At 43.7% G+C, this 15,353-nt stretch overlaps 1 protein-coding gene across 1 annotated transcript in view; it reads right to left on the bottom strand.

Moving 5' to 3' along the window:
- The window catches only part of FAH (fumarylacetoacetate hydrolase), a 173,613-nt gene that overhangs the window by 112,436 nt on the left and 45,824 nt on the right, over positions 1-15,353 (bottom strand). The window contains exons 3-4 of the mRNA XM_069624175.1: positions 14,435-14,556; positions 1,416-1,465 (exon numbers count right to left, since the gene is read on the bottom strand). Coding sequence (XP_069480276.1) covers positions 1,416-1,465; positions 14,435-14,556 — 172 coding nt within the window. The remainder of the gene's footprint in view (positions 1-1,415; positions 1,466-14,434; positions 14,557-15,353) is intronic.

Raw genomic sequence — 15,353 nt, forward strand, 5'->3', positions numbered from 1 at the left:
CCCTCCCAATGCCAACTGAACAAATGATCCCCAGGAATAGCATGAGAGAAACACCTCAGGTTTCTCACACAGGCAAAAGAAATGTTCTGAAAAATATATGGCATGTGTCTGACCAACCATTTAATCTATGTCGTGATATGCTCTTCTGGTAAATATTACATAGGACAAACTGCTCCCAGTTCATAGAAAGACTTACTGAACACAACTCTGATATCAGAAACCAAAATCATCAAACCATTGTGGCCTTAAAAGTTTAATTAAGACTGCCATTAAGTATCTTCTTTTTGTGCATCTGTTTGAAAGGTCATCAAAAAAGTGACCAAGAAATCAGGCTCTTACAACAAGAAGCTTTCTTGTAATTTTCATTGTATACTGGCTGCCCTTTGAGGAAACACCAATTGGCGTGTCATTTTTAATGGATGTGCATCTATAAAGTTTTTTTTATTGAATCCTTTTTTCCAATTGCCTCCATTCCTGTTCTTGCATTTCTATGGGGCAGGCAAGTGATTGACATAGTGTTGCATTTCTTCTATGCTGTGTAGAATGTAACTGGTCTATCATGGGTCTACAACTGTTGGCCCCCAGATGCTTTGAACTAATAACTTCCTTCAGCCCTAGCCAGCCTAGTCAATGGCGACGGATCATGGGAGTCATAGCCCAAGACATTTGGAGAGCCGCAGGTTGCAGGCCCTTAGTCTACGAGACATTGCTTCCCTATTTCATTATGCGGTTTCCAACTCTGGTTTGTTAATGCCCCTGGCATGGCGTTTATGAACCTGCCTCTGAGAAACCGATTTTACTTCTGTTATGAAGTCTTAGAAAGCTTATAACTTAATTTGTTGATGCCATTCTAAAGGTTAGGATTCTTTTACATCAGAATAAAATCATTTCATTTTGTATCACTTGATACAGGGGAAGGATCCCCGAAACATGCAGTGCTTTTTGGGACAATGTATTTAAAATTCGACTTTCCCTTAAATTAATAAAGAAAAAGAAAAAAGATATCCACGATGGAGAGTAAGGATGCAAATGTTGAGGTCCAAAACAGCTGCATTTCACTGTTTGCTTGGTTGCATGTTCCCAGGTGCCGATATTACCAACTGAAGACTTCATACATTTAAACTGGCTAAATATTTATTATTTTATCTCTGAACACTCATTCCTACTAAATTGGTACATTTTCCAGGCTATGCCCTTCCAGTTCTGCAAACCTCTCGGAATATCATTACTCAGGGAATGGCGGCATGTTTATAGATTCAAATGCGTTGGTTCTGGCTCTTACCACCAAGCCAGTAAGAAAGGCCAAAACATCATGAATTCATTAGAGGATGAAGAACAGGCAATTATTTCAACGTTAAAACCCATTTACTCTTAATAAAGCAAGTTCGTAAATAGTGCTATGTCGCACAACCTACCAATCTCTGCCGGAATGTGCATGGTGGCCGAGGCCTGGGAAATCAGCGCCCTGAAAAGATATAAGAAATTAATTCAGCGTTCTGACCACTGTAGAACTGAAGGAGTTCTGTGGCATCCCGCCAGCATCCATATTTGCCTCTACTTCTCTAGCCCCTTCCTTTCGTAGTAGAGTCTCTCCATCCCCATCACCAGCACACTTCTGTGTGCACTTGAGACTGCCCTCGTTACTCTCGATTACTTGGCAGCCACACAAGGTGAACACTTAACACCCCAGCCCTGTCCATACTTCATGTCTCCAGCCAATGACTTCAGGAGGTCCCGGAGCACAAGTAAGACCAAATCCTGTCCATGATGACCATCTTCAACACAAGACTTCAGATGGGGATTGGTTGCCCATAAGGACTCAAAAAGTGTAGTACCACAAAAAAAGGAAATAGAAAATATTCACACTGATTAAAATTATCACCTCAAGCTGTGGAGCTTCAGACTTACTCTAAAACTGGTTGGCAGACTTTCTCTTGGATGTCTTCCTGAAAGGGTGTACCATTTACTTTCTGATCATATAATGATACCTGTTCATAAATTTGGTCTTTTAACACAATCCTGCTACCAAGTAAACCTTATTAGCTGAAGCATTGCAAAAAAGTGGGGTTTAACCCCTCATCACTATTCAGTTTTTTATACAAACGTCACTCGCATCTTCAATTTAATTTCAAGCATTTAAGTATTCGAAACTGCAAAGCAGGAATGAGTTCCATGGAATGTCAAGATGTCCTCATCCAAAAGGTATACCGATAAACTGCTACTCCCTCTCCTGGAATATACCTTTTACCCATGTACTAATCCATACTTCGCTGCTCAATCTGCCCCACCCCTACATATATATTTTTTTATTTGAGACAAGGTCAAAATTTGTTTTTTTCCACAAACAACAAAACACAAGAAAAAAAGAAATCTATTTAGAACATTGAAAACAGATAATGACATAATCATACATCCAATCATTAATAAAATACAGACTAAAATCAATGACATTCATTATCTAATAAAACATTTGAATTTTCATTAAAAAAACAGACTGCATAAAACTGAGAAAATGTCCACATATTTCTCAGTACACAACCCCACTACATAATTTTAGTAACTCGACATTCCAAATCATTATGGTGTATATTTCTTTGGGAAGGCTCAAACTTCATTTTCAACAGGAATAGACATATAGGCCTTCAGGTCTTAAACAAGGTTTCATTCTCCTTTAAAAATGTCTGCCCCACCCCTACATATATATTTTTTTATTTGAGACAAGGTCAAAATTTGTTTTTTTCCACAAACAACAAAACACAAGAAAAAAAGAAATCTATTTAGAACATTGAAAACAGATAATGACATAATCATACATCCAATCATTAATAAAATACAGACTAAAATCAATGACATTCATTATCTAATAAAACATTTGAATTTTCATTAAAAAAACAGACTGCATAAAACTGAGAAAATGTCCACATATTTCTCAGTACACAACCCCACTACATAATTTTAGTAACTCGACATTCCAAATCATTATGGTGTATATTTCTTTGGGAAGGCTCAAACTTCATTTTCAACAGGAATAGACATATAGGCCTTCAGGTCTTAAACAAGGTTTCATTCTCCTTTAAAAATGTCAATACTTCCAACGCTAAAACAACCTCATTCCCTTCCCATAATCTATTCCAAAATTCCTCAGCTTTCAACCAATTAGACTCATGGACAAATCGTCCAAAAAATGTGGTTCTCAGACTCAGAGTACCTGTACAATCCATCAGCAAGTGTTTCACTATTTGTTATTGCCCCGAGTCACATAGGTTACATATACCATCACTCTCAACAGCTTTCTTTCTTATCCTGAGGGTTTCTCTAGTTATTACCAAATTCATTCTGAACCTCAAAAAGTTGGTTTTCCAGTAATTATTTGGGAATGCTATCAAATACTTCAGTAACTCACCCAAAGGTCTATCCAGAGGCAACATATCCACAAAACCTCATCTCCGCAAATAAAGATCTTGTTACGATCCAGTCGCTTTCCACAAGCTTTTTCTTTGCTTTTACTGGATTATCAATTAACTTCCCTTCTGACGAGTTGCATAGTAGGAGCTGTTGCATGACGTCCTTTTTTAGATCATTTACAAAACCACTGCTATTCAGATCCAGAAGACGCTTAATGCCATCATATAAAGTTTTTTTATTTTTTAACCATGAAAAGCCAAAATAGGACAATTATTTTCCATTCCGCTTGGGAAGTTAGCGATTGGATGCCCAGCTCGTACCTCAACCGTGGCATCGATAGGGAGGGTGGCAGGTTTAGAACTTTTTTCCACAGTCCACCCTCCAGCCGAGTCTAGTTGATTTTTGTAATCACGGATTCCAGTTCCATTCCATACATTAGAACTGGAACTACTTTGCCTTGATATAATTTTAGGAAGGGAACCAAAGTGAATTTACAGTATTTGTGTAATATTGATTTCATTTGACTTGCAAACTGTCTGATTTGATCATTGAGCCAAGTCTCAATCGCTGCAATCGTAGAATGTTTTCTAATTTTGTAGCCTAGGTATTTTGTTTCTTTTACTACAAGCACCTTAATAACGTCAAGAAACCACCCAAGTATTTTTTCTACCAATTCTCCCTTATTGGGTTTTAAAACCATAACAACAGTTTTAGAGGGATTTATCAACAGATCATTTTCTCTGGCATAATTTGCAAACGCTAAAATTAACATTTGTAGTCAAATCTCTGTGCAATCCAACAGCATTATGTTGTCAGCATAACCTAGAGCACAGATCTTCTGGTCTCCCATCCATCGGGGAGCAAATGCCAGGCACATGAGGTCGTTCCACAAGTCAGCCAAGAAGAAAATAAACAAACAGGGTGTCACTATGCACCCCGGTCATACGCCTTTGGATGTCACTATTTTTGAGGACAAGTCTACCCCAAATTCAAACGGACTTGGATAGAGGTAGCTCCATGCAGATGGAGGACTATGGCTAAGAGTCCATGAGGTATACCCCATTTCTTCAATTTTCACCATAGCTTACCTCTATTGATAGTATTGAATGCACAAGAGAGATTGATTCATGCCACATACAGACCAGTCTGTCTTTCTTTATTTGTAGACAGCATTTTCAGTACTGTGCCATTTAATGAAGTAGAAAGACCCCTGCGGAATGCCGTTTGGTGTTTCGATATTATATTGGCTTGGTCCACCCAGTCTTCCAAGTCTTTAAAGACCAGTCTAGCTATCTGTCTGTAGTTGGTTGGATTGGTTCTCTTCCCCCTTTTTAAAGATTGGAATGATTATTGCATTATTCCAGGAAGATGGTATTTTACAAGAACTCAAGATGTTATAAACAGGGCTAATAAAATAGAGGACCACAATTCAGCGGACTTACGTAAGATCTCATTAGTCAGGCTGTTAGGGCCAGATGCTCTCGATTTCTTTAAGCTACGGATGAGATCCTCTATATGGGTTTTAACCATAGTTAATAGCCACTTCTGACCATTTTACAACCTACAATCAATTTGATTGGATGCCTCAAATTTAGATTGAAAATGTTTTATCCAAATCAGTTCACCAATACAGTGGGACTGAGAGCTGGAATTTGTGAAGGAAGAGCTGTTGATTCAATTCCAGAAATTTCTGGAATTAGACTCCATTACAGCCTCCAATATTTCTTTTCCATCCAAATCCAATCTACCAGCCCTATGCAGGCGAGACCAATTTCAATGTTTATTTTGCAGAGATTTTATTTCCCTACCTATCGTGTGATAATCCCCTACATGTATCTAATCCGTCTCTATACTGCCCCCTGCGGTGTCCATACGTGACCTTGAAGCATACCCCTCCACTGTATATCGCAGAGCCCCGTTATATACTGCCCCAGCTACTGTATATACAGCCGAGTCCCTTTCGATGCCAATCCTGTTCATCAAGAACTCCCATCCATGCAGGCCTCTTCAATCGCCAGCTCCCCCTGCTCTAAACCGCCCTTCTCCTCTAACATACTTGACCACCTCCACACTCTGTCCCTGCACTTACCCTACAATGTATATTAACCCCATGTATACAGTGCTGTGTGAAGGAAGAGGAGGGCACTAGCAGGAATAAAACCAGTCTAGTGAGAGGACCTGGAGAATGCCCTCATCATGAACTAGATGGAGGGATGACGATCTGACTTGCGGATGTGAAAGGGGAGCAAATGCAAGAAACACAGACTAGTCAATAATCCAATGCCAAGGAGGATGCACAGTGGAGGCCAACATCCCTCCAACTATTCAGAATCTCACGCTACAGGCACTGTGAATCAGTTCATAAATGAGTCAAGTGTAGAAGGAACCTAAAAATGTTGCCTAAGGGGGTGTGGTGGTGTGGAGCGGGCCGTGGCAAATCAGGCAAACATCAGGTAATGCAAGGAACGTAAATAACTTTTCCCCCCAATACCATAGGAAGGCCAGATGTTGAAGCAATTGAGTATACCTCTGACCTCTCTCCAAAGGCAGACACAGAACAGGATGTCAAAAAGGCCAAGTGCAGGAACCTGGCTCCTCTCCAGAAAAGGAGAATGATAAATTGGGATTGATGGCTAGTCAAGTCAAACCACCAGAGAACCATTGTGGGGTATAGAAGAAGGGATCCCAAGAGTGTTGGGCCAGATGCCAACAACTGGACAAGAGATGGTATGTATAGGAGAGTCTCCATCTAGAGAGAGCAACTTGATGAGAACCAATGCCTTACAAGTAGAACCAGGTTGTGGCTTGTCCAAAGACTCTGGTCCTCAAGAGGAAAGAAATAATATGACTAAGTGACTTTTTGTAGACCAAATGACAGCTCACCAGTGCATAACAACTTTCCACCTGTAAATAAAAAAGGAATCTTGTGGGCCTCAACGTATGCATGGCCAGGGTTTGGACCCGCACTATCATTATGGTTGGGAGTTCTGCATACTGAGGTAACAGGTTGGTTCTGTGCATATGGTCATGTGGGCTGTAACAGAAGTGAACTGGTTTGAAAAGTGAGGGAAATCCCCACCCCTTTCCATTCAATAGCAATAAACTGTACGGGGGAAGCTTAGCACTTTATCGACTTGGGAAGGCCGAGTCGGCACTACTGCAGGACTTCAATCTGCAAAGTGCAGACTGGCCCCATGTGGGAGAGGAGCACCCAACTCATGAACTATACACCAAATCATAAACTATACACCATGCAAGTAAGTGCAGGATGAATAGTCAGGTGGCCAAATGGGACAACATCTTTTGTCATCCACAGCTGAATCTTCAGCAGAGTCCAGATATGAGGTAACATGCCTTAATCCATCTCTGGAGTTTGGGGGGTAGAAGAGGGGTGTTCATGCTCTTTGCTTGCAGTCCCGGACACTTGCCCTTAGGGGGCACCTTCTGTAGATGTCTCAACCCTCAAAATAAGATGTACCCTCAGTTAGTAAACAGGACTAATTTTTCATGATGCCTGGGATAGCATAGTACTCCTTGTTCTCCTGCCCAGAATCAGTTGATGAAGTGTCCCTCACAATGCGAATGTCAGGGTTGTATCATTGGAGGGGGGTCACTTACTGTCAGGAACAGTGCCCCATGGAATCAATGGGACAAAGTGACATTTTTCCTGCCCCTCCCCCCCTGTTAGATCGTGGTAGTTTTCCTGAAAGACTTGCATTTTTTAGCTGCTACCCCTAATCTACTGCACATTAGTAAAACCTTGGATTGCCCTCCTGCCTCTTGAAATGTATCAAGTTACAGTGTTTAATTTCTGGTTGCTAGTCTGCGTAGTTGAAGCCTTAATGCATTGTAAACTTTGGCATCCCACTAGGTTTTATTGCCTATTGTGTAATAGTTTCCGCTGCCCAAGAGCTACATAGCTGTGCAGTGTGCATTTGCAATACTCCCATTACTATGTGCTACAGTGCTGAAGGAACTGTGACTATTTTCTGTGTGGCATCTCCATTCCTGTCAATGATAATATTAATGCAATATGATTTTATTGTCTTGGGTTCCCTTCTCTTCCCACGCCTTAGTCCACCAGGTAGTAGATTTACATTTTAGTCATAGGAGTGGGTTGAGTCTCAACTGACCTTTACTGTTTTTATACATCCACCGATTTTACTGTGTTATGCTTCACACAAGTACTTATTTTGACTCCAAAGAAATTCCATGCATAATCATGGAATCAGTGTATATTTTTCGGCATCCTTCCCTTAAATTAAGCCCGAATGCTCCACTACAGCAGACATTGTCGATTCTAGGCTTTACTTTTGGTTGGAACCCTGGGTTACCATTAGGCTACATGATTCCAAAGCATTCCCTGGAGGGTTGTGCAAAAATGTCCAGGGACATCTAGAGAGGTAGTATCGTGGTGGGAGATGCACGTTTCAGTGATGCCCATCAATGAGAGTTCGAGGTGTTAGGAGTCAAAGTTGTCAGTGATGAAAGATATTTTTTTTATATTGGGATTGGGCATTCAAGAGACACAGTGAGGTTAGCAGAAAGGGGGCGGGTGAAGAGCTAGATTGGGAAGCGAGTAGACCATGACAGACCGAATACATGAGATCATAGTAGGTTAGGTACCAGGGAGGGGAACAATTAGGGTGCTGCTTGAAGGGAGAGGGGGGTCATGGGGATGAGGGGTGGGGGAGCGTATTTCTGACAGAGTGGAGGGTTAGAGCATGGGGTTGGGTGAAGGCCCCAGAGAGGAGTGATAAAGGAGACAGTGGTGAGGAGAAATAGGACGGGCAGAAGCAAGGTGAGGTGAGGGGAGTAGGAGGATAATAGCAGGTGGGAAGGACACCGGGTGGAGCCCGGAAAAGCACAGAGGTGGTGATTTGGTTGTAAGTCATTTGAGTAAGCTGATGAGGATCCAAATGGATTTTGCACATCTGTCCCGTAAGTGACCAAAATACGGGTAGGTCGATAGTGACCAAACGACATCATAATTAGGCCGGTTACCCACCTCAGAGCATCAGTGGTGCGGCTCCCACTTTTTCTCACTACAGCAGTAGATCCACAGGAGAAAGTAGTATGCTCTGGCAACTACAGTAGGTGAGAAATATGAGAAAGCAAAAGCACTGCCCTTCACTGTGGAATAGGGAAGGGCCCTGACACAGGCAGTTAACCCAAGACCGACATTGCGACTATTCCATCTTACCTGAATGCAGTTGGCACATATAGATTCAACTGAGGGAGGCCCTACCACCATTTTGGAGCATGTCTCAGTGCCCCTCTACAAGGTGTAAACGACCTCTGGGTATTAACCGTGTTATAAATTACCAATTACAATTATTATTAATTACCTGAGATTCAAACTCCCATACAGTCTGGATGCAGCTATGAGGAAAAGTAAGGAGAGTCCAGTTCTATCACACAGGTGTGGAGAAGTCAGAAAATGACCCCCACGGGACACAAGAGCAGAACCGTGAAAAAATGTTCTAGTGCCAGGTTCGAGACCCAGCAACACCAGAATGAAGCACTTCAGGATTCAAGCCAAAACAAATCAGTGGCAAAACATGGTTAATTGGTGCCTGCAGAAACCCTGGACCAGCAACTATGGGAACCCTGGAGGGTAAGTATCTCTAATAACACACCAACCTAGGGCCTGGCAGTTCCAAAAAAGAAATGGCAAAACAAGTCTTCATTCGCAGGTCAAGTTACAGGACCCAATCACCCAGGGACTTGATCTCTGGACTAATGACAAACCAAGCGAAAGAAGAACAATTAGCCTTCAAACAAGTGAGACCCACCAGCCAGGTGGCTCCAGGGTGACAGAGAAACCTGAAAAAGTAAATTTTGATGGCTCGATGGACAAGGGATATACCGCCAGCAGAAAACAGTCACATGGAAGAAATATTGTTGGTGGAGGGGACCCAAAAAGGCTCAAACACACAGCAGAGGTAGGGTAGTAATGTCCCAAAACCCTTCTGGATGGCAGCAGCTTCCTACCTAGGGGCGCACGACTAAGGTAGTAAACCGGGAAACTGGCAGTAAAATGGCTGAGAGATTATTTCAACACAGCGATTCCATTTTAGCCGATGTGGAGGGCCAGGGCGGGGACGAGGATAGCCCAGGAAGGACCTGCAAATCAAAAACCGAGCAAAAGACGTGGAACCCAAGCTCAGACAGTATGACTAAACTCGGTCCCAAAACTGCAGCAGCAGCTTTATGGCTAAAAATCCATCAGCAGGTAACCAAACCCGCAGAGTTCAGCTGAACACTAGGCAAAATCCAGCAACCCAGAGGCAGGGTTAGAGTTATACCCTTGCACTCATGGGCAGGCTTAAGCCAGCCCTCCAATCGCGCACAGGGGCACCTAAGCAAAGATTTCGGTGGAAAGACGATCAGGTTGCCCCCAATAGAAGCAAAAAAACACAGGGTTACCCACACAGGATGTGTAGCGGCTCAAAGTGAACCTAAATTGCACAAGAGTCTGTTTATGCCTTCCTCTTGGTCTCCCCAAAATGAATAAATGCCCCAAAACTAAAATAGCAGAGAGCAGGGCTGCAGAAAAATGCATTAGTACTCCAATGGCTACCAGAAAGTTGCATAGGTCTACTAATAAGGTAAGTAAGCTTGCATTCCTGGTAAAGTCAAAACTAAATTAAAGCTGCCACCAGCCTACTCTTTAAAACCAATGTAAAGGTATAATTACCCTAGGGCCAAAATGGTGGGGGTAGGGGGCTAAAAAAAGCATCCATGTCCCGACAGACAGATTGACTACCATAGGACCATATACTGAAAAGGGGTTTCAGTTGGCAGGGGGGCTGCAGGAGAAGTCCCTCTCGTCACAAAAATAAACCAGACATCCAAAAGACCAAAGGGGGTAAAGCGAAAAAGAGTAGGGTGCCCATAAAATAAGACAGACCCCCAAAAATCGAGTTCTGCCCTAAGAGTCCCACACACTGGTTTTGCCACCTTCTCACACACACAAAAGGAATACAGTGGTGTTGGTTAATCATCAGTAAGGACATATCATGAGCCCTTCTTTCCTCCCCCTAGACTGCACTCCCTACTCATTTGCCCAACTTCTTCTTATGACCCCCCCCTCCCTGCCATTCTCCTCAAATACCACCCAGCTACCACCCCTCCATCTCTTCTCTGCTACTTGAAACACTCCCACTGATGTACGTGCAGGCATAATGGGTTCCCTTAAACTCTCCAACTACAGCAGGATTCTACTACCTGGTCAACCTGCATGTACTTCATACACACCGAAGGGAACTTCAATTACCTCATCTTTCACTCTTAACTCCTCTATTCTCTGTAAATCCCTCTCCTTCCAACAACTCACTGATCAACTTCATCTCTGTTCCCCTTCCACCTCACCTCACTCTCCTTCACCTATGGCCAGAGGAAAATTCCAACCTGACTCCATTGTTCCATGTCTGACCTCAACCCTGGATCTCCTCAGCCATCTAACAGTGGAGGACTACCATGCACCTCAGCTATGCAGCTCACACAAAAACCACTGCCCTACTACCCACTCTACTGCTCTTGCGAAATGCCCTTATGTAAAGACTGGAGACAGGCATCTGTACTCCTGCTCTCTATACCGTGGTCGAGCAACCAAGGCTTAAGCTCTCAGGAGGTGATGCAGGCTGGTTCTTAAGTACAGTGTAGTCCCCAAGCACCCACAAAGGAATGTCCACACACTATGTTAGTGAAAACACAGTCTTCATATAAATAAGGTTCACGTTATATTCACACAATCACAATAACACACTTTATACTCCGGCAATACTATAATGGCAAATATATTCTGGGCTACGTGGTACCACTCTTAACTATTGATTCCTTTGAAATGCATCATCTGCTAACAGTTCAAAATGGCATACGAATCAGATTATAAAATGAATCCACTATAGACACAGAAAGGAAGCAAGTTAAATCAAGCAATGGCAGAATAGTCCATGCCACTATCATGAGACGTTTTGTGCGAAGATCCACCCACCTGGGCAACCTGTAAATAAAGCGTATTTAACAAGCCCAGTCCAATTATGCTTAATAGTCTTGATTCCTTCGAAAGGTTCTACGACCCCAAAGTACCTGGTTTCATAGAGTTCTTCGGTGAGTCGACGGGTCCTTCTTGAGTGCACTACATTTAAGGCAGTAGCCATGGGTCGTCAGTGAAGAAAATGTTGAACACTGTCGTTGTGGTAGCAGCTTCGGTTCTTGCAGTGCTCGTTAACGATAGGTCGAAAACGTCCTGCAAGCTGAGGCGTGCAGTACACCTCGACGATGAGCATTCATTGCTGCAGAGAGGTAATGAAGAACATTGGCCCAGCGAGGGCGTCGGGGTCTCTGTGGTCTTCGGGCGGCGGGAAACCTCGGATTTCTCCTCGGTTATTGGCGGCCTTGACTTTTTTTCAGCAGGACGAAAGCGGTCGACGATGATGAGCAAGGGAGTCCTTGGATGAAATGTCTTAGGCAAAGAAGCATTGCGGCTCTGGTCGGCACCGGCGGTCATCGACGGTGATGGACTTCAATGTCCGGGCCATTTGCTTAGTGATTCCGCGGAGGTCCCAGTCTCCGGTCGGCAGCCTTTCGAGGGTCTGACGAACAGGGAGCTTTGGCAAAGATCAGCTGGTGCACAATGGTCCCGTGTAGCTCAGGAAGAGGTCTCCTAACCAGGTCCTCTCTTGGATCAGTTCCTTGACAGTCACGCAGCTTTCAGATTGGCGAAGGACAGCAGCAGCAATTCTTCTTGCAGTGGGCTTCAAGATTAAGCATCAAGTATCAACTTCAGCTTCTGAACAATTTCCATCAGTGAGAGATCCCCAGATATACTGTTTGGTCTCTCATTCACTCTGCTGGGTCACACTCGGGCAACCATCCAGAATGGCTTCCTGCCTGCTCGCATGAATGCCCATCAGGCTCACAGTGCATTGAGGCCATTCTCCTCCCTCCAGACACTCACAAGGAATGTGTATTGGGACAAGCACTCTGCCATTCAGCACTCCACACTGCATTCATCCCAGTTTCGGGCAGGGCTGTCTCAGTCTTTGTGTCACGTACCAAAAACCAGACAGCCATAACAAGAAGTGCATATTGGTCACACTCCATTCACCCAGGTCACACCCCACAAGTGTACCCACAACACACAGTCACTGGGAAGGCTGCAGCCAGTCTGGCCTGGACATCCCAACAATACCATATATGGAACTTCCACCCAACTGCCAGTCAGGGAGAATGGACAGAGTCAGGGCTTCCCAGGACTTTGGGAAAAACAAGGTAACAGGCAACAGAAAGCAAGAGGCCACAGGGGCCATCTTGTCTTCCATCAGGAATCAACTGATTCCAATGGCAGGGCCTGATTATCCCAAAATGGAGGATACACAGAGCATCTGTCAAATTCAGCATGGAGCTGCCACCAGCGCATACCCTGCTCTGTGGGCCACACACAGGTGCCCATAAACATACACTAGAAGTACAGGGTTGTACCCCCCACCCATGAGTGCTATAAGGGTATCACAAGGGACTGTACACTAAACCAAAAAGAGGAAGAGTTGCACTGCCAGGAGTCCCACATGGACTTACTATGCTGACTGTATATCCTCTCTTCACTCTCACCTCACAACTATCCAACAACAAAAGGCTCTATGCTGCCTGTCAAACTCCTCTAAAGTGGAAGTTGTATTTCTCCCTGCTTCCAACGTCCGTCCCACTTGCCCATTTCCCTCCCCCAGACTCCTTAACCCATGACCGAAGGCTCACTTGTGGTCTTCGTTGGCTGAAACCTCAGACTAACAGTTAATCACAACCACCATCCACTGCGGCCAGAAATCAACCTCCTCAACGTAAGGAAGGTTTTCCCCCAGCATACTGCTAAGGCTCCAATCTCTACCTAGTGCTCAGCAAACCAGACTTGGTATGAAGGCAGGAATCACAGGGGATCGCTACTTCACCACTTGCATTCTTTTCAACCTACCAACATCACGCTGGACGGCGTCCCATACGTAACTCCTCCCTCCTCAAATTTCAACTCCTTGCCTTCAAATCTATCAATGGTCTTTCCCGCCCTCCATCCCCCCCCAAACCCTGTGTGAAGGCATCACACTCTACGCTCCTCCTCGATCTTCAGCGCTCCTCAACCTCTCTCTGTGCCCCAACCACTAGCTCTCCTTCACTTTGCTGCCACCCTCCACCGGAATGCTCTACACCCACCATTAAAACAAGTCCATCATTGGTACTGTTCAAAACCCAACCCAAATTCTACTTACCAGGTGACAAGGGAGCGTCCCCTACCCCTCGAGCCAATCCCAAACTGACCCTTAGTCAACCTCTCCGACAATGGCACACCCAATTGTAAATATGATAATGCATGTATTATTTCTACATTGACTACCGCACTAGGCCCTGTATTTTTCATCCTATTTAGGACTGTTCTCCGGTCATTGTGCCCGGTCTATGTCCCTCATAATCCACCCCATGATCACCTGGTGTACGCTCAACCCACCACCATAGAATACTGTAAAGACACTCCCACCCAGAGAATGCCTACCCCAATCAGTAAACTATGCAAGCTATTTCTGGTGAAAATGGCATTCTAATTGGTCAATAAATAAATTACAATATCTAGAGTAAGGATGGTGACTGATGTGGAGATCATGCCAGAGGCGAACACAGTGTACTTTGTTTTGGGAGGAGACGGCTCATATGGCGGAGGGGTGCTCAGTCATCCAGCCCTAGAACTGCGAGAAGCACAAGTAAGACTTTTATACAAATCTGGGAATAATGGGTCCTCAGTCATGTGTCTCGGTCACATCAAAAACCTTAAACTGCCGTCATTTAGTGCTCTGCTGTCGAGTCCGGGGTTGATATCTGAGTCAGAGAGATTATTCCAAGTGAGGCTGTCACAGAATAAGTCACCTCTCTGCCATTGACTGCTTCTGAACCATTGCACAACCATAAATCCTCCAGTCCCCTCACTTGAAAACCAATTTCTCTCACTGGGCTCCTGCCCTTTATGTAGAGATCTCACCGTTGCCGTAATGCTGCGTCGTCTCGTAGGGTTGGTTCTGTGGCAGATAGAAGCCTTTGCAGTGTAGCCCTTGCTTCTTTCCAGGCACCGTGGCCCAGCCCCATGAAGCGATTGAGTGATGGCTGCAAAAATATGAAGATGTAAGACAAATGGGCAGCCAATTGCATGGCTGTTTGCAGAGAATGTAGCACCCAGTGTAAAACACTACAATGCTCCCCACACTTCAACCCCCCAACTTTATGCAACCACTGCAAGATTAAAGCTAGGTGAATTAATTTGTAATTAAAGTACTTAAAACTTAAGCAGACACAGTAAAGTAGACCATATTGCAAAAAAGAATTCACTTTTATTTCATGTTATGCATTCGTCTAAAGAACACTCTCCTGGACTTTGCTGCAGATAAAATCTTTATTGCTGCTGCATAATCTATTTTTGGATCATTTTGTTCTCAATTGAAAATAGAACTACATCCAATAGCCATTCTTCAGGCCCACAGTATGTTTTATCAGTTCTAATGTATTGAAACTCAAAATATTTGATTATATGTTGAATCTGTTACAACAAAGAAAACATTTAGGCAATCCACAAGCCATACCTTTTTCCTTTGTCAATGCTACAATAGAATAGTAAACCAGGAGTGAGTCTTTTTGAATAGCGTAAAATGAAAATTGAACCACTTCTCAGGACTCAAAAGTTCAGCAACTAAAGCACCGTAGGATTAAATAACGTAATCTACCTAGAAGCACACACTTTAGTTAAGTGGTGAAGCTGGGATTTGAACCCAGTCTCCAATTTAGGCACTTCACCACATATCTTTCCAGCTCAAGTTAGTACAACTATGTGTTCATGGTTGGCTTTCCAGGGCTAAACTAATATTCTGCTTCAAAGAGAACTTGGAAAGTACACATAACCAAGATTA

Source organism: Ambystoma mexicanum, chromosome 11 (assembly GCF_040938575.1).
Source record: "Ambystoma mexicanum isolate Mex_15411 chromosome 11, UKY_AmexF1_1, whole genome shotgun sequence".
NCBI classification, from domain to species: Eukaryota; Metazoa; Chordata; class Amphibia; order Caudata; family Ambystomatidae; genus Ambystoma; species Ambystoma mexicanum.